This window comes from Podarcis bocagei (assembly GCF_964188305.1).
Source record: "Podarcis bocagei genome assembly, chromosome: 16".
NCBI lineage: Eukaryota > Metazoa > Chordata > Lepidosauria > Squamata > Lacertidae > Podarcis > Podarcis bocagei.
In genome coordinates, this window is record NC_138142.1 from 30,424,280 (window position 1) to 30,443,625 (window position 19,346).

Sequence of the window (19,346 nt, forward strand, 5' to 3'; positions counted from 1 at the left end):
GGCTGTGTTCTACCTCCATGGACAGGCTTCTTTTTCCTTGGTGATCACTCGTAGCTGAGTAAGATTGTCTTCCATAAACACGGTTTTAACAGTGAGTCTGTGACTGCAGGCTAATTCTGAATCCACACGTCCTTCCACAGTGGGGACAGAGGTTTCTGGACGTGAGTTGATCATGGTGAGGGTTTGCCAAGCGTGTCTTCCTCTTAGCACCTTTCTCCCTTTCGTCCTGAGTTCCAGCGTCTTGAAAGCCCATGACACCTTTGGTAAAGGCTGTTCTCCAATTGGAGCACTCGCAGGCCAGTGTTTACCAATTATCGGTGTTTATACTGCATTTTTTTAGATTTGCCTTGAGAGAGTCTTTGAACCTCTCTTGTTGACCCACCAGCATTACACTTTCCATTTTTAAGTTTGGAATAGAGTAGTTGCTTTGGAAGACGATAATCAGCCATCCACACATCACCAGTCCAACAAAGTTGATGTTGAAGAATCATTTCTTCAAAACTGGTGATCTTTCTTCCAGTACAGTGGCATTAGTTCACCTGTCTTCCCAAGTGATGTGTAAATTTTTTCGGAGACGTCATTGATGGAATCTTTTGAGGTGTTGGAGATGGCGTTTATAAGTGGTCAACGTTTCACAAGCATACAGTAAGGTTGGTAGTACAATAGCTTTGTAAACAAGTATTTTGATTTCCCTGCGAATGTCAAACACACTGCACTTCAATTGGGAGAAAGCTGCACTCGCATAGCTTAGGCGATGCTGGATTTCGGCATCAATCTCTGCCCTTGTGGAAAGATAACTGCCCAGGTAGGAGAAGACCTCCCTGCAGTCTGATGGTGAGAACCAACTGCAAGTTGTTGGATTTCACAGGCCTTTCGCCTGATCCAGGAGGTTTATTTTTATTTTATTTATTTATTTTATTTATGTGCCACCCTTCATCAAAAGATCTCAGGATAAAAAGATCTCACAAGATAAAAAATACAAAATAAAAGCACAAATAGTTAAAACAACAAAACAACAACCTCATAAGAGGTTGCAATCAAAGCACCTCTGGCAGCATTTTTAAAAAACCATGGTTATTTTTTATGTTACTTCTACTTCAGTCAGTTATTTAAATGGGCAGTTGCCCAAAACACTTGTGGGTGTAGAACCATGATTTTAAGTCTGAGGGCCACATTCCCATCTGGGCAAACACCCAAGGGCCACATATCATGGGTGGGCCAAAAGTAGACTTGTTTATTCTTGTACAGGAAGCTTGATTCTAAAGACTCTCCCACCCTACCTGAGAACCCTCTGCAGCAAATAACTTCTCAGAGACGTGACCGTGGTTTATTGTATTTGCAGTGCCTGATGTTTTTATGGTTATTGCTGCTGCTCATTTTGTTCCCTTTGTGAATGATGCCATGCCCTTTGGCTAGTGCAATAAAGTTTATGATGATGATGAAGTGCATATTGCAGTGGGTTCAGTGAGAGGGTGCGCCCTGGGTAACTTCGCAAGGGCAAGATAAAGAGCTTTGGAGGGGGGCGGGTCTCATTATGCCCCCAGGGCCTAAGGAATCCACCCCACTGACTTACCGCGCGACGATTACTTGGAAGCAATTATCCACTTCACTTTTGCACAGGTTTGCAGCCCTAAACCCCCCCCCCCCGAAATCTAGGACTGCTTTTTGCAGCCTGAAATAAGAGGAAACGAAGCCAGGAACTACTCGACAGCTGGCTGTGTTTGCTGTCTGAAAGCCACCTCCCAGCGATCTACTGAAAGTGAAAGCAGAACGAGAAGTTTCTCGCATGACATGGCGCCTGTTTTTTCCTGCCGGCTGTGAAGACCGAGCAGCAGCAGCGACCCAGGCCGCGGTGATCTGAGCATGCACAGATCCACACTTGCCTCGGCTCTCTCTGGCCCTCCATCAAAGTCAGCTTCCAGAAGACCAGCAAGGCTGAACATCAGTGTAATCGGGCAGGTGAGTGCTCTCCGCCCGGTGAGCTGAAGTTCATGGTCCCAGTTGAGGACTCTGGGGGACTTCCTGACATTTGGAATCTGGCCGGCAATAAAAAGATGAGGGTCACCGAGCACACACAGAGTGCATTCTCCCTCCGACACAGAGCGTTTATTGTCCAGGGTTGTCGTCGTCGTTAGTCCCTCCTTCAATCTTCTGTTCCGCCCCACAAAAATGTACAGTATCAGCAGCCTGGACCAGGTGCCTGTCCCCAAGGGCGTAGCCAGGATTTTGATTGTGGGGTGGGGTGGGAGGACTTGGTTTAGGGGGCGGGACTTTTGTTAGAGGGGGCAGAACCTACGTGATTGGTTCATTAGTCAAGTATTTATATTGTTTTGCTTGATTTAAGGGGGGGGGGTCTACGCCCTTGCCTGTTCCCGCATAGTGTTACTGAACTGCACTTCTCGTCAATTCTGACTGCTGGCTATGCTTTCTGGGGCTGATGGGAGTTGTAGTTCCGCAGTACCTGTCAGGCCAAAGGTGACCCATACCTGACTTACATCACCTGGGGGTATATTTTGCTCATGGCACTGGACTCTACAGAATATCACAGCGTTGGGTCCTGAAAATAGGCCTTTTCTGCTGTTGTCCCTGCTCTGTGGAACGTCCCACATGTGAAAAAAGCAACCTCCACCTGTTGCTTCAGAAGTCATGTTTTTGAACCGGCTTGCCCACCTGACCCATCAGATCAGACCCCATTTCTCTGTTTTTCCCCCTCTTTTTATAAAGTGTTTTTTACTGTTATTATGATGCTGTTTTCTTGCTTTCATTACTGCTTAGAGCAGTGGTTTTTCCCCTTTTTACTTTTTAAATATTTTTATTAATTTTTATCTTTAACAATTATCATCACAAATAAAACATACTCATATACAGATAGGATTCTCTGAATCCCCGGACTTCCCTCCAGCCCTCCATGGTTTCCATCATTATTGTGTTCCAACTGCATCTTGTAATGTTCTCCATATTTTCTTAATACTTGGTTCTCACCATAGTTCTCGCTACATTGCAAGTGTTTCTTAGAATCCTGCCAAAGTTTTTAATTGTTTACAGTGTTCTTTTAAGTAACTTGCAGATTTTCCCCATTCTTTATTAAATTCATTATCTTCTTGATCTCTGATCTTCCCGGTCATCAGTGGCGTAGCGTGGGTTGTCAGCACCCGGGGCAAGGCAAGTAATTTGCGCCCCCTAACCCCCAGATGTTGCGCCCGGTGCGGCCGGCCCCCCCTGCACCCCCCACGCTACGCCACTGCCGGTCATTTTCGCCATTTCAGCATTTCAAACAGTGGGGTGCAACTCACTTCCAGGTGGGTCTGAGTGCCACAGGCTGCACCCAGGTCTTTCTTGCATGCCTGCCTTGCCCCCTTGCTGTGCCATAGCCTTTTGGTTGGTCCAGTACAGTTCCAGACACGGGTGTAGCCAGGATTTATTTTGGGGTGGGTTAATTAAGTATTTTTATTTATTTACTTGATATGGGGGGCAGTTGCCCCATGGCTCCAGAAGCTCCTCACATCCTCCCCACAGTGGCAGGGACACAGAAAGATTTCGGGGAAGGAAGGTCTCCCTCCTTTGAGGGGGAAGGGCCTGGGGAGGTATTAAGGAAACTGTGAGGTAAAAGATTAATATTTATTGCTATAATAATAATTACTGCTGCTGCATAAAGTGGAATTAAAAAGGATTAGAGAGGAAAATATTCATATAGGAGGAAGAAGTGAGTGTAAAAGAACCATGCAGGCAGGATGAAAGAAATTGGTTTTGGGGGCTGGGGTATAAAGTTCAAGTTGTGTATGAAAGGAGAATGGGAGAAGAAATTACAGATGATGAGCAGTGGTTTTTTTCTAGAAAAATAGGTCCCGGCACTCACCATGAAGTTGCTACAGCAAGTGCCACACTTTTTAACAACAAAAAGATGTGCTGGTACTATGTGCCCTTGAGTACACCCTGAAGGAAAAACAACAACCCTGGGGACGAGTATAAATACTTTGAGAGGCACATGGGGGGGGGGAGTGGAAAATATAAAAGAAATAATGCACACATTTAGGGCCTCTAAGACCAGCGACTTATATTTCCCACAGTAAATGTATGTAATTAGCTGAAGGAAAGCTGAGTTGTTAAACTCCTTGCCGCAAAGAAGGTGATGTGGGAAAGAATGAAATGTTTACCCCATTGTCCTCAATTCCCTCCGCACTTGCCGTTCCACACCCTGTGAGAATCACTAGTACAGCGCCTTGGCAGCAGTCATGCCAACGTGAATAAAATATAGGGGGGCCCCAGATAAGGCCAGTGCAGAGTCCCACCATTTGAATGGCAATGCCTATTCACTTTGGACAGCCCAGACCCCTCAAATATTTTATGGGGGTGGTGGAGGCAAAGGGACCTAGGAATTGGCTCCTATGTTATGCAGTGAGATGCTTGGCCAGTCATTCTTGGTTTTAAAAACCGGGAGTGTTAACAAACAAGACCCCCATTTTCACCTGTGAAAAGTTGAGTGCCATGTGCTTACAACGTGAAAAGGAAGAAGGAGCCCCATTAGTGCTATTCCAGCATTGATTTCCCCCCCTTTTTCATTGTCTCCCTTTCAGCAAGTGGCATCATAGCAGGTGGAATCCAAAATGGCTGCAAACTGCAGAGGTGTTGTAATAACCGAAGGTAAGCTTGTGTCTGTGAGTGAGTGACAGGTGGACTGCTGTCATCAGCAGCAGACTGGCAATTGGGATTAAGGAATCACACCGAGTCAGACCGTAGCACTGTAGAGCTGGAAGGGACCACGAGGGTCATCTAGCTCAGCCCCTTGCAACGCAGCGATCCTGCCCACAGCCGGTCCATGTAGCTCAGTACACTGGCTGGCAGATAGGGGACAGTCCTAGCCCTAACCTGGAGATTGCCAGAGAGACCTGAGACCGTTTGCATGCAAAGCAGATGCTGTACCGTTGAGCTGTGGCTTCCCCCCCGATATTATATACATGGTTCAGCAACCTAACGTATGAGTTGCAAAAGGCATTATTTTAATTATGTAGAAATCTAGTACCAGTTTGAGACTAGATAGTTCTGATTAATCTGTTCAGGAAAGGGCACTTGAGTGAAAAAGCCCTTGAAAAGTTGCAGAAAAGTTTGCTTGTTGTTCAATGCCCTGATATTTTAGGATATGGTGGAGGAAAAACCGTGTGTGTGTGTGTGTTTGTGTGTGTGTGTATGTACACAGTGGTACCTCCTTTTTTGAGCATCTTGGAATGTTTTGGTTTTCGAACGCCAAAAACCTAGAAGTAATTGCTTCTGTTTTCGAACGCTCCTCAGAAGTCAAACGACTTCTACTGTGTGTTTTTCAGTTTTTCCAGTTGAACCTGCAGGCCTGCCCTTTGCGCCTCGGTTTTCAAACGTTTAGGAAGTCGAACGGTCTTCCGGAACGGATTATGTTCGAGAACCAAGGTACCACTGTATATAAAATGTACTGGTGTCTATGTGGCTAAACCACCGCATTTCTAGGCTTCCAGGAGTGTTTCTCTGAGGATTCCAACCCCACGAAAGCAACTTCTGAGTCCTGGCTGCGTTCATGGCTGCTCTGCTGTCTCTTTTCAGGGGACCTGCAACGCTTCGTCAAACACTTAGAGGCTTTCGCAGAAGGCCAGCTAAGGAGAGTCACAGAGTATTTCCACCCGGACTTGATCTACGTCATCGAAAATGACATCGCCCTGGTGGTTCAGGAACTGAGGAGCAGCAAGGTCATTACACCTGAGCAAGCCCAGGTAACAATGCTTTGCAAATCCTTAAAAAAATGTATGGTATGGTGGGGGCTGCATTTCTAAGGGAACGCTGGACCCTCAAGAACAAAATCCCAAATGCAAGGAGTGTTGTGGGGGGTGTGATTTTGGCCAATGCAACCTCCATCCTGTTCTGGCCTAAGGAGGGAACTGTGGGGCAAAATAACCACACTTACCCAGAAGCCTTTAAATGGCAGTCAGCCATAGAAGACCTTCGAATTGAGAAAAACACATTCTGCAAACAGCTAGGGAGGCTGGAGTCGGGTTAGTGTTGCATTCCATTTTTTTCATTTAAAGTTCAAACAAATTCATGGAGATGGAGAACTGTCGGCAGCCATTGGCCATGGAAGCTTTATAGAACTTCCATTTCAATGGCAGTATACCTGAATATCGGTTGATAGGAACAAACAGCAGAGGAGGAGGGCTGCCAGCTTCATACACTGCCTGCAAGCTTCCCTGAAGCATTTGGCTTGGCCCTACGATGAACAAGATGCCGGTGTAGCTGGGCCCTTGATCTGAGTGAGAAGATTTCTGTATTTTTCCCCCTGCTAGCTAGCTAGCTAAACTCTGTCTTCTGTCAAAATAAAAAAATTCCTTCCAGTAGCACCTTAAAGACCAACTAAGTTAGTTCTTGGTATGAGCTTTCGTGTGCATGCACACTTCTTCAGATACACAGATACTTCAGATACTTCTGTGTATCTGAAGAAGTGTGCATGCACACGAAAGCTCATACCAAGAACTAACTTAGTTGGTCTTTAAGGTGCTACTGGAAGGAATTTTTTTATTTTGACTATGGCAGACCAACACGGCTACCTATCTGTAATCTGTCTTCTGTGTTTTGTTTAGATCTATGAAAAAATAGAGAAGCACCAGGATTCAACCGCAGCAGCAGAGACGCTAGTTGCTGACCTTGCCAGTAACAAGGCTTTGGCAATAGGGCTTTGGAAGAGTCTCTGCGCTCTGAGGCGCCACTGGTCTCATCCCAACCTTGAGGTGATGGTGGGGGAAATCACCCGCAAAGGTAATATATTGTCCCCTGCTCCCTGAGTAGTGAGAATTTTCTTTTTGTTTTGTTTTTAAGGTGTTATTAAGGTGTTACTGTAATGGGACACGGGTGGCGCTGTGGGTTAAACCACAGAGCCTAGGACTTGCTGATCAGAAGGTTGGCGGTTCGAATCCCTGCGATGGGGTGAGTTCCCGTTGCTCGGTCCCTGCTCCTGCCAACCTAGCAGTTTGAAAGCACGTCAAAGTGCAAGTAGATAAATAGGTTCCGCTCCGGCAGGAAGGTAAAGGGCGTTTCCGTGCGCTGCTCTGGTTTGCCAGAAGCAGCTTAGTCATGCTGGCCACATGACTTGGAAGCTGTACGCCGGCTCCCTTGGCCAATAAAGCGAGATGAGCGCCGCAACCCCAGAGTCGGCCACGACTGGACCTAATGGTCAGGGGTCCCTTTACCTTTACTATTGATATATAAAGTATTTAACAACTCGGGGCCAGTTTGCCTGAGCTCGCCTTTCCCCACATACGCTCACTCAACTGCTTCAGTCAGTGGAATTGGCAGTGTTAACAGCTGCTTTTTACAGTCAAACCTCTTCTCACATCCGCCTCCACTTGTGTCCATTTTGCCCAACGTCCACGGCAAACCCAGAAGTAAATGACGGGTTTGCCGCCGTTTGTGCAGGAGTAGGCAATTGCTGCCTGCACACAACGGCACCTCTCCCAGTGACCCATTTCGACCTCCGGACGGACCTCCGGAACGGAATATGGTCACAGTCGAGGTTCCACTGTAATGCCTGTTCTGCATTTGTAAAAGTGTGGCAGCACCTGCACTTGGGAACTCCCTGCCTATTGAGATCAAGGAGATCCTTCACTGTATTCTTTTCAGCATCTGCTGAAAACATGAATGTCGAGACAAGCTGTCAGGGAACTGACATCGGAGCGAGAGGCGAAGGGGAGGCTCCCAGATGATGCTGGCGAAGGACCCAGCAGCAGGGGGAGAAACAGCTCATTAGAGGGGGAAGCCAATCAGCGCAACACCAGGGATGAAGGGGGGCAGACGGGGGAATTGGAGAGAGGGCTCAGGGACTCTTCACTGGACATTAGTGAGGAGAGCCCAGATCCTCCGCTACCCACGCCTTCCCTGTGCAGAAGACTCCCGCGCAGTGAGAGGAGGAGGAGACTGGGTGTCAAACAACTTTTATGCTGGAAGAGGTTCAAGAAACGCCCACTGACGGATTCTGCCAGTGACTGAGGCAGCCACAATGAGAAGGGGCTGTGCAGTCAGAAAGGTTTAACAAGGCAAATTAACCGAGAAAGGCACCAGTTTACGCACGAGTAACTCATACTTATTACACAAGCCTACCTAGTTGCTTAGAAAGTTGAGGTAATTTTAATCTGTTTTAGTATTTTAACTTTGGCATTTTTAAAGTAGCGTTGTCTTTCCCACCCCCTTGCATTTCACTGTTGTTTTTTGTAAACAACTTTGAGATGTTGTTGTTTTTTACAATCAAGCAGCGTCTAAATTTTATTAAATATAAAAATAAGTAATTGCAAACAGTTTATTACTATTATCAATATAAAAGCGGATTTGTTGTGCCAGACTTTTTGAATGCACTTTAATTGGGCTAAACAAATGCTTACTCGTGAGGTTCTGGAGGACAGAGCAGTGCTTGCGCCCTGAGGCCTGACCAGTGTCCCCAAAGTCAGCTTGCTGTCCCATCACCAGCGTCAATTATTATTCAGCTGTCAGTCCAGTCAGCGTTGTATATGCCAAGTGGCTTAGACGATGCCAAATTCCATTTCCAACTGTTTTGCTTTTTCTCTTTTTTTGAAGATCAAGCGCTACTCAACGAGATTCTCCTAAATGAAACCGGACACAACCTTGCCCCGGAAATGAAAGGTACCTGATAGCAAATAAAAATAGTTCACCAACACTTCCTGTTTTCCATTGAACCAATGCAAGGGAATCAGATTTTGGTCAGGCATGGGGCACTCAGTGAGCAGCTCCCCCTGCAACCTGAAAGAAGTAGGACATGCCAACTCAGTGTTTTCTTAAGCTGCATCTGAACTTGGATGTTCTGGGCAGAGTGGTGGGCCTTGCTTACCTTGGAGCCAGCACCGCAAAGCACCATGGAGATCTGAGGGTGGAGCAATTATTCCTTTCTGCATTGTGGTCCTACTTTATACAGACAGGTTTTCAGACAGAATGCGTTCCGGGAGTCCGTTCGACTTCCGAAATGTTTGGAAACCAAGGCGCAGCTTCCGATTGGCTGCAGGAGTGTCCTGCAGCCAATCGGAATCCATGCCAGACATTCAGCTTCCGAGGCAAAGTTTGCAAACCGGAACACCTACTTCCGGGTCTGCGACGTTCAAGTTCCGAGTTGTTCGTGAAGTAAGCTGTTCAAAAACTAAGGTACGACTGTATAAGGGAACATTGTAATGGGATGTGCAACTCTTGGCTTTTTTCTTTCTCTGTGTGAGATGGTAACTGGCAGTTAAACCTGTCCACACATAGAAGGGGAGGTTATTTACCTCTTAATAGTCATTTAATTGATCTGTATTCATATGGAAGGAAGCTACATGGATAAGTAGGGATTTGAACCTGGCTCTCCCTGGTCTAAATGCAAGGTTCTGTTGGTTCTGCTTTACTGGGCCAACTTGGACATAATGATGAACCATGGCTTATTGTGACAGGAGTGACCTACCGAAAGCCATGCGCTTACATGCCTCTTTCCCCCTTCCCCTCTTTCCAAGGATCTCAGTTTTGCTTATGTTTTTGATTAACATTTTGCCTGTACCCTGAGCTGTGTTTACCGTATTTTTCACCCTATAGGACGCACTTTTCCCCCTCCAAAAATGAAGGGGAAATGTGTGTGCGTCCTATGGGGCGAATGCAGGCTTTCGCTGAAGCCTGGAGAGCGAGAGGGGTCGGTGCGCACCGACCCCTCTCGCTCTCCAGGCTTCAGGAAGCTCTGCGCAACCCTCAGGAGACCGGCTCTGAGGGTTGTGCAGAGCTGCCTGCAGTCCCGGGATCAGCGCACTTCTCCCCATAGCCAGCCCCACAAGCTCGGGGGACAGCGGGGAGGCAGAGCGCGCCTTCCCGCTGTTCCCCGACCTGGTTCTTCCTGGGGGGGAAATAATTTTTTTCCCCTTTATTTGTCCCCCCAAAAACTAGGTGCGTCCTATGGGCCGGAGCGTCCTATGGGGCGCAAAATACGGTAATCGTTACTAGTGTTTGTGGCAAATAGCCCAGTTCCATAACAACCCATGCTTTTCAAGTTGCCCTGTTTCAAACCATAGTTAAGATTAACCACAGTTTCTTGGATGTGGCGAAAGAGCAAGCAGAACGAAGGTTTATGGCGATTTTCAAACCAGCTCACTTTGTCTCAGCGTTTCTTGTAAGAATCATCTACCAATAGCCGGAGATGCTACAATCCAGGAAGTCTTTGCCTATTTGATCTCCTGTTCTGCTAGGCTGGGCCTAATTCAGTGAACCCTGCAATCTTTTTCTTCTGTCCAGCTTGTCAGGATGAACACAGACGTATTCTGTTGGAACAGACCAAGTTGCTGCAAGAAACCGGCCAAAGAACACGGTCCGAGGGGCAAAGTTTCCCCATCCTCAACCGCTATGTGGATATAAAAATAGTCGCGGATGTCTACTTCAGGAGACAAACGTTTCAAGAACATGAGGCACTGGCTGCTGCTGGAGAGCTGAACGAATATCGCCTCCGCCACAAGATGCAGGTGGAGCTGGAGCGAATCACCCCAGGCCGGCTTTTCCGTTGGTGCTATCGATCAGGCCGCACGCCCCACTTTGTGATGGTGAGCGGTGTAGCTGGCGTTGGCAAGAGTACCCTAGCGCAGAAGTTTGTCTTTGACTGGGCCACTGGAAAACACTACCAGAAATTCACTTTTGTTTTCTTCTTCAAATTCCGAGACCTCAACGCGGTGGGGGAAAAGACCAGCCTAGAAAGCCTGATCCAACAGGAGTACCCCAATTTACACTCTAAGCTTGACACAATTCTACAAGAACCCCCAAAATTGCTGTTCATATTTGACGGTTTGGACGAGAGCAACAGTAACCTTGACTTGGGCAGGAACGCAGAATTTTGTGCCCAACCAGGAGATGTGAAACCGGTGGGGGTGATTGTGGCCAGCCTGCTGAAAGAGAAGCTTCTGAAGGGCTGTTCCGTCCTCCTGACCAGCCGCCCAAGCAATCTTGCCCGTTTGGAGAGAGGGGTCCTCCACAGAGTGGCCAGTATTGTGGGCTTCCTCTCCCAGGAAAGAGAAAAGTACTTCCACAACTTCTTTGGAGAAGCTGCGGTGGCCAAGGAGGCTTTGGCCCATGTCAGGGAGAGCCAGGTTCTGTACACCCTCTGTTACAATCCTTCTTACTGCTGGATTACTTGCACAGCCTTGCAGCCTTGCTTCACATCTGAGGCCGGACAGCCACATCCCCTTCCCAAAACGGTAACTCAGCTCTTCGTGAGCTACATCAGGCATGTGATGGTCAATCACACCAAGGAGCTCCCTGAGCGTGAAAGGGCACGGAAGATGATGATACAACTTGGCTGGCTGGCTGAGTATGGCCTCCAGCATCGCACTCTTCTGTTTGATCAGGCGCAACTGGAAGCGTTTAATGTGGATTCATCTCCCCTCGTCAAAACTTTCCTGGTGGAAAACATACAAAGTGCCACTTCACCTCCTGTCGTCACCTATTCTTTTGTCCACCTCACTGTCCAAGAGTTTTTTGCTGCCCTCGTCCACTATTTAGACTTCAAGGAGGACAATTTTAGATACATAATGGCAGCAGTCCAAGAAGCCCAAGGTGGGGAGTACGAAATTTTTCTTCGCTTCCTCTCTGGCTTGTCTCAGTTTGCAACCAGGGCACCGTTGGAGTCTCTTCTGGGGACGTTCTCACCAGTGACCGCCAGGCAAGTCATTGACTGGATCCTGAAGACGGACTGCAGTGATTTCCTCCAAATGGAAAGGCATCTTGATGGGAAAAAGAGGACCTTGAATTTCTTCAATTTTCTTTTCGAGGCACACAACAAGCTCCTTGTGTCTCAGGCATTGGGGGAGGATGGTGATGCCTCCATGGACTTTTCGGAACTGTATCTGATGCCTGTGGACTGTGTCATCCTTGCTTATGTGCTGAGGTGCTGCGAGAAGATTGACCTCCTGAATCTTGATACGTGCTTCATTCAGAACGAGGGACTGCAGAGGCTCAGCCTTGAGCTGCACAGAATCAGAGAACTGAGGTAAGCAGCTGAAATGCAATTCACAGCTGATGTCAAATTACAAGTACAGTTGTGCCTCAGATCCCAAACGCCTTGGGAGACGAACGTTTCAGCTCCTAAACAATCAAAAACTGGAAGTGAGTGTTTCAGTTTTTGAACATTCTTTTGGAAGCCGAACATCCGACGGAGCTTCTGCAGCTTCTGATTGGCTGCAGGAGCTTCCTGCAACCAATCAGAAGCTGCATTTTGGAAGTCGAACATTTCGGAAGTCAAACGGACTTCCGGAACAGATTCTGTTCGAATTCCGAGGTATGACTGTACCTTCAAGGTTTAATAAAACATTCCAAACAATTGATGGAGCAGCGTTCATATTGAATTTATTCTTTGGACCTTTCTAAATCTGCCCACCCCAACCCCCCCCCCCATGAACTGAAACAGCACCTGCAGAAGGATTGGGGCCCATGGTTCCAACTACTTTAAATGGGTATGTTTCAGACTTCACGACGAGTGTTATTTAGTATTCAGGCATCTGCCACAGAGCCAGGCTAGGCCTTGGGCATCTGAATGTACTTGAGACCTGACAAAGAGTCTTCCTATCCAAAGGTCCCTGCGGTCAGTGACTAGGGCCGAGGGCTGGCACAGGAGTGGGAGACTGAAGCCAGTACAGCGGATGCTCGTGTTGCAAATGTGATCCGTGCAGAATGCATGTTCGCAACCTGCAGCATTCGCCACCCGCGCCTGCGCATGCACGGGTTGCGATTTGGCGCTTCTGCTCATGCTCAAAGCGCGATATAGCGCTTCTGCGCATGAGCAACTGCCAAAACCTGGAAGTAACCCATGCCGGTACTTCCAGGTTTTGGCAGTCCGCAACCCGAAAAAACACAACCTGAAGCGGCTGTAACCCAAGGTATGACTGTGTTGGGATCAAAATCGGCAAAAGTTTCTGCCTTTTCTACGAGGCAGCAGATGCAGAGACAGGCAGGCTCCAAGTGTTCATATTAGGCCTTGCCAGTTCAGAAGCTTCATACAGTCTGCCAGTTGCAAAGGTTGAAGGTGGTTAGGGGAAGCTATGACTCTTAAAGTGGACTAATAGTTATGCAAATATATTGTGTGGATGTGGCCCTTGCCTACCTCCCTCTCTGTCCTTTGCCCATCGAGGCAGATGATGTCTGTTAGCTTGGGGGCAGGGGAAGGAGCGGGGGTGGAAACCATCCAACTACAGCAGGTCCCAATTTTGATGAAAAAGCCTCCCAAAGCAGCTTCCAAATTATCAGTGACAGTCCCTTCCTTCAGTCCCACAATATAAAGGGTGTGACACAAGGAGGGGGGAAAGGTCTAGAGTGACTACTAAATGCTTTTTGCATTCCTATAAATTCTTTCTCCTTTCACAGGCTTTGCAATAACGATCTGAGCAATCCATCCACAAAGGAGCTTGTTTCTATCTTGAAACATAAAGAGTGTCGAGTGGAAATCCTGAGGTATGTTTGTTGCAGCTAATGGGCTATTCCTTACCAAATCCTCACTGGGTCTGCACTGGAAGAGCCAGAAGGTATTTGGGGAAAGGCATCCTTTAGCAATGCGGGTGGCGCTGTGGGTTAAACCACAGAGCCTAGGACTTGCCGGTCAGAAGGTCGGCGGTTCGAATCCCTGCTCCTGCCAACCTAGCAGTTCAAAAGCATGTCAAAAGTGCAAGCAGATAAATAGGTACCACTCTGGCGGGAAGGTAAACGGTGTTTCCGTGCACTGCTCTGGTTCGCCAGAAGCGGCTTAGTCATGCTGGCCACATGACCCGGAAGCTGTACGCTGGCTCCCTCGGCCAGTAAAGCGAGATGAGTGCCGCAACCCCAGAGTTGGCCACGACTGGACCTTTATCCTTTAGCAAATGTTCCTGACTCAAAACTAAATTGGAAACATTTTGCTCTCATGCCCTTTGAATTCTGATTCCTTTCACAATCTGTTTTGTTGTGAGTTGTGGGCGGTTTTGTTAGATAACAGAGGTGGGTGAATGTGTAAGCTTCAGTTTCTCTTAGTTTCTCCCAGGGTGGATTTTATTTAAATCAAATTGATTTAAATCACTAGTCAGTAAGACTTGATTTTATAGAAAGTTCTTTATAGCAAGTTATGCCAACTGGATCGATGTCACGATCTACAAGAATAAACCATAGAAAAAGTTCAGATTGGCAGTCGTCATTACAACGATCTTTGTCAAAGCCCAGCAGTATTCCACATTTATTTATTTGTTATCAAGACTTGCCACTCGCCACTCAACGCTTCACTACTTATTTAATAATACATTTTCATGAAACAGAAAAGTATAGGCGATCAGGTACTTCTGGAGGCATGAAAGAGAGAAAGAAGCAACAGCAACAATGGGCAGGCACTGAACTGTTTTCCACAATCCACAACCTCCTGCCCCACACCTGATAACATAAGGGGCAGGTATAGATACAGCTGTATGGGGGGAGGGAATAGGTCACTTCTACCTAGCTGTCAGAACTGCCCACCAGGGTGGGGTGGGGGAGTTCAGGGTCCAGCCTTGCAGAATCCAGAGGTATTTGGTCCCTAGTAAATGAGTTTAGGAGTCCAGCCTTTAAAATAGAAGAAGAATTGAGCAGTTCAGAGACACAAACTCCATGTGTGTACATATTTTCCATCTTCTCTTCTTCATTTCCTCCCTTTGCTCTTCCCAGCTTGGCAAAGAATGCGCTTACTGGACAGTGCTGTCAAGACCTGAGTTTGGCGCTCTTGGAGAATCGGACCCTTTTAAATCTTGACCTGTCCAAGAACAAGCTGCAGGATCAGGGCCTCTCTGACTTACTGAAGGTGTTCAGAAGTCCGCAGAGCAGGATACAGAAACTAATGTAAGTGTCAAAGCAACCACCTCAAGGTACGCAGAGTATTTTAAAAGATTTGCAGGTCATGTGTACATTTCCAGAGGCTTTGGTTCAACCTTTCTAAGATGTTTATTAAGAAAATATATGAGCAGCCTTTCTGTCAGGTACTGAAGGTGATGTTCCTAACCCCTAAGCCAAACAATAAAAAGCCCCACTGAATTACCAAGGTGGAATCTGCACACATATAAAAAAAAACACTGTGGAAATGCTTTAAATTAAAAAAAAAATAATACATTGAATTTTGCACAGCTCACTTTCGCCATCTAGTGTCACAATTGTACATTGCACTTTACTACACATTTAAAACGTTTTATTTGCAGCTGTATAGCTGAGTCTCAAATTGATTTTTAAAATGAAAATACATTTTAAAATAGAGAATACTGTACAGGATTAAAAAAAACAGTCAATCAGAGTAGCTAGCAACTGGAAAATACAAAACAAAATACAAATCCAAGTTGATAATATGTTGATGAGTGTGTAAGAGTCAGCATGGATCAGACCATGTATTCCCCCCCCCCCATTTTTTCAAGTTTTTAAATTGGGAGTCATCTTATACACAGATAGTGCATACGGGGGACTGGCAATTGGTTGCTTTTGCAAGCAAGAGTTGTCAGCGGCGATTGGGCGGGGGATTGGTGGCTGCGGCTGATTGGCAGCTGCTGCAGCAATTGGGTGGTGATTGGTGGTTGCTGGCGGCGAGCCTGCATACAATTGGTGGCTTCAGTGCCGTGCGAGATTTTCAGCGTTGGTCAGGCGGGTGAGCGATTTTTGGCAACCCCCTCCCCCAAACAGAAAGCTCAGCTACTTGTGGCAACCCCCCCCCCCCAAAAAAAGCTCAACAACTCTGGGTAATCTCCCACCATTTTCTTTATTTTGAGTCCTCCAAAATAGGGGTCATGTTATACCTGAGTGCGAGGCTCTGAAGAGGTTGGAGCACCTTTTGACGTCTTTGCTTCCTCTGCTGCAGAATCCAGGAAAACGCCTTGTCGGATACGTCCTTTGAGGCACTTTGCTCTGCTCTAGCCGACAACACTAGCCTCAGGTATCTGGACGTGAGTGGCAACCCTTTCACGGATATGTGTGCTGAAGATGTGCACACTCTCATTTTGACCTGTCCTGCTCTTACAGAAATCAGGTACCATCAGGCCTCACTCTTCTTAAGTGTATTCACTCCTAAGGGAATTTAAACTTCTACACCTTGGAAGTTTGGAGGGGTGGCCAGCCTAAGGGAGGGCCTCTCTGTGGTGGTCCCTTTCATTTGTGCATTGTTTGTTGTTTTCTGAAGATGCAGCTGTATAACCTGACCTCCAACACTACAGATACATATTTTGATAACCCGCCATATTCTTCTGGCTGTAATTTGTTTTAAATTGTTGTGACCTGCCCTGGGACCTTAGGCTGAAGGGCGGGTAACAAACAGTCAAATAATAATGGTGATAACGATAAAAACGACTGCCTGCCTTCCCAAAAAGATTGGGCATTTTGCGATAGGGAAAATGATAGGAAAAATCACTGTGATGTGGGATTCGAGGCAACATCATGCAACCTCCCTGCAAAATGAATTGTGATGAATCCTCAAAAAGCAGGTTGTCAGGAAAGTGCCCTTTCTCTTGCCTTTATTCAGCATATGTACTGATTTGTTTGGGGGTGGTTATATGACTATGATGCGGGTGGCGCTGTGGGTTAAACCACAAAGCCTAGGGCCTGCTGATCAGAAGGTCGGCGGTTCGAATCCCTGTGGCGGGGTGAGCTCCCGTTGCTCGGTCCCTGCTCCTGCCAACCTAGCAGTTCGAAAGCACGTCAAAGTGCAAGTAGATAAATAGGTACCGCTCCGGCGGGAAGGTAAATGGCGTTTCCGTGTGCTGCTCTGGTTTGCCAGAAGCGGCTTCGTCATGCTGGCTACATGACCCAGAAGCTGTACGCCGGCTCCCTAGGCCAGTAAAGCGAGATGAGCGCCACAACCCCAGAGTCGGTCACGACTGGACCTAATGGTCAGGGGTCTCTTTACCTTTTTTATATGACTATGAGGTTTCATCATATATTTACATGTCTTCCCTTTATTCATTCATGCGGCACTTTGAGGGCATTTCCCCATCACTTTCCAACCTGCAGTCATTAAAAAGAGCATGTATGTTTTTCTAGAGCAACAGAGTTCTTCAGTCCTCTTTAAATGTGCAAACCTAACGTTCCCCTTTGCCATGTTCTACTTACTTTTTTCCTTTCCTGAAAACCGCAATTATTGGCAGTCTACCTGAGTGATAATAGTCATAGCTACATTTGTTGTGTTTTTTCTAGGTTAAACTTAAGTGATATCAGTCCAGCGATGGAAAAAGATCTGAAAAAGCTGGATGGTTGCAGAGAAGGCTTCAAGATCCACATTTAAAACTCCTTTTCCCCAATTATTCTTTATTAATTTTGTTATGTACTGAAGTTCTCACCCTGGGCCAGCAGGGGGATACTGTAGATAGTTTTCACTCAGGTCCACATATGCAAATAAGGGATTGAAAGTGATGTTCAGTGATTGGATAGTTACAGAAAGTTGTTACAGTTGCGGTGTAGTGGAGCTGTATATTAGCAGGCTGGCTGAACCCTTCAGTTCAGTTCTGTTCTGGCCTGTGAATAAACAAGAGCTGTTTGAAGAATTGCTATGTTGTCTGATATGTTCACCCACAACTTAACAAATTTTCCAAATTATTACTCTTGCTCATTCTTCTTGCTCTGTGTTGCTCCATCAGACTCCTGGTCCGATCCAAAAATAATTATAAATAAAATCCATTCAACCTCAATCAAGTGGGGGAGGGCATAATAAAACCATGTTGAATTCCTTGTTGGGCATAAATCAAAAGCCTCCCCCCTCTTTTCTGCAGTAACAAACAAAATAACACAACAATGGCTACACACGTCTCTTTCATTTTGCAGGGGAGGGCAAAATAAGGTCATTTGAAAACCATATGAAAGCACAAAGCACCTTGTCCTCCCCCTTCCTTTCCCATCTGTTGTAAGGATTCTCTAGCTTAAAAAAACACACCAAAAACCACCATTCAGATACCTTCAAAGAACCAAGCTCAGTACTTTTGGCAGCTGATTGATCACAGCCCATTGGGATGTCAATCCAGTAGCGTCTCTTGATTAATGCCAATATTCCAGATTAAGAAGGAACTGACCACAAATCATGCAAGAGATGGAGGCTCGTCAATGGCAGGGACACACTTCCAGGTCGCACCCATTCTGCCTTTCAAGTTGGCAGACATGGGCTTGAGCAGAACAGCAGAATGCATTGAACTTCCCAGACCCCACTGGGGAACATTGCCAGGATTTTTGCCTTATAAATCCTGGCTTTCCCCTGCCTGAACCTCCCCGATGCCCACGGAGGGCAGCAAAGGGCGACCGCCATTGACTCATGACCAAAGCCAGAAGCTCCAAGATCCGCATTTAAAGCTCCTGCAATGACTTGCGTTCTCTGAAAGTCCCCAGTCAAAGTGGCAGAGCGAGATGGACCAAGTGAAATTTCCCCAAGAAGGGTAGCAAAGACGGCGAAGGGCCTTAGTCAGACCCAGGTCCAATAAGGGAAAAGGTTGCAGGACGAGACTGAGAGGTGATGTGATACCTAGAATGAAATATTTGAAAAGCTGCCACACAGATGATGCTGCAAATTTGTTTTCTGTTGCACCAGAGGGTTTGAATTACAAGCAGTGCCAGATTTATATATAAGCTAAGCAAGCTATAGCTTAGGGTCCCACTCTCTTGCCCCCTCCCATATACGGTACTTCTTAATTGTATTTCAGTTCAACAATTACTTTGATAAAATACGTATTTTTTAATGTGCAAATGGCTTCAGATACCTATTAGGTCCATAAATTACCATATAGCATATATTCAACAACAAAAACAGTGACGATTTGTTGTTGACAAAGGACAGCTGGAGATATAAAGGGCCCATTACCTTCAGTAGCCTTAGGGCCTCATCAAACCAAAATGTGGCCCTGATTACTAGTATGGGGATTTCAGGTAACCCTGAGGGGATGAGCTGTCTGACAATGGAGCAAAGCCTTTAACCCCCCCCCCCACACACACATTGGGCTTTGAAAATAGTTTGTTTTATGGTGTTTTGGTTCTATTTTGTCATGTGCTGTTAGACTGTAATAATCTATACAGTGGTACCTCTAGATACGCACACCTCTGGTTGCATATCTTTCAGGATGTGAACACGGCAAACTGGAAGTATTTTTCCGGGTTTTGCCGCATGTGCAGAAGCGCTCTACATGCCGTGTGCATGTGCAGAACTGGCACCTCTGGTTGCAAATTCCTTGGGATGTGGCTGGACCTCCGGAACGGATCTCGTTCACAGCTGGAGGTACCACTGTATTTGGATTTAGGAGGAGGAGGAATATTAAAGAGGGCTGGGGGAGTTGGAAATGTGGGGAAAAAGGGCCATTGAAAAGCACCAGTAGGAAAAGAGGGTGAAA

The 19,346-nt window shown here is 46.6% G+C and overlaps 1 protein-coding gene across 2 annotated transcripts; it reads left to right on the forward strand.

Moving 5' to 3' along the window:
• Positions 1 to 1,570: 1,570 nt before the first annotated feature.
• On the forward strand, positions 1,571 to 17,522 carry LOC308575413 (NACHT, LRR and PYD domains-containing protein 12-like). Of its 2 annotated transcripts, XM_081174032.1 has the most exons (10): positions 1,571 to 1,959; positions 4,575 to 4,641; positions 5,569 to 5,735; positions 6,597 to 6,771; positions 8,581 to 8,646; positions 10,267 to 12,007; positions 13,378 to 13,464; positions 14,677 to 14,847; positions 15,848 to 16,015; positions 17,176 to 17,522. In XM_081174032.1, the coding sequence occupies exons 2-10, from the start codon at positions 4,605 to 4,607 to the stop codon at positions 17,261 to 17,263; spliced, it is 2,700 nt and encodes an 899-aa protein (XP_081030158.1). In that variant the 5' UTR covers positions 1,571 to 1,959; positions 4,575 to 4,604; the 3' UTR covers positions 17,264 to 17,522. The 2 variants fall into 2 exon arrangements, with proteins under 2 accessions (XP_081030158.1, XP_081030157.1); XM_081174031.1 differs by lacking the exons at positions 1,571 to 1,959; positions 4,575 to 4,641 and adding an exon at positions 5,237 to 5,418.
• The last annotated feature ends 1,824 nt before the right edge of the window (positions 17,523 to 19,346 follow it).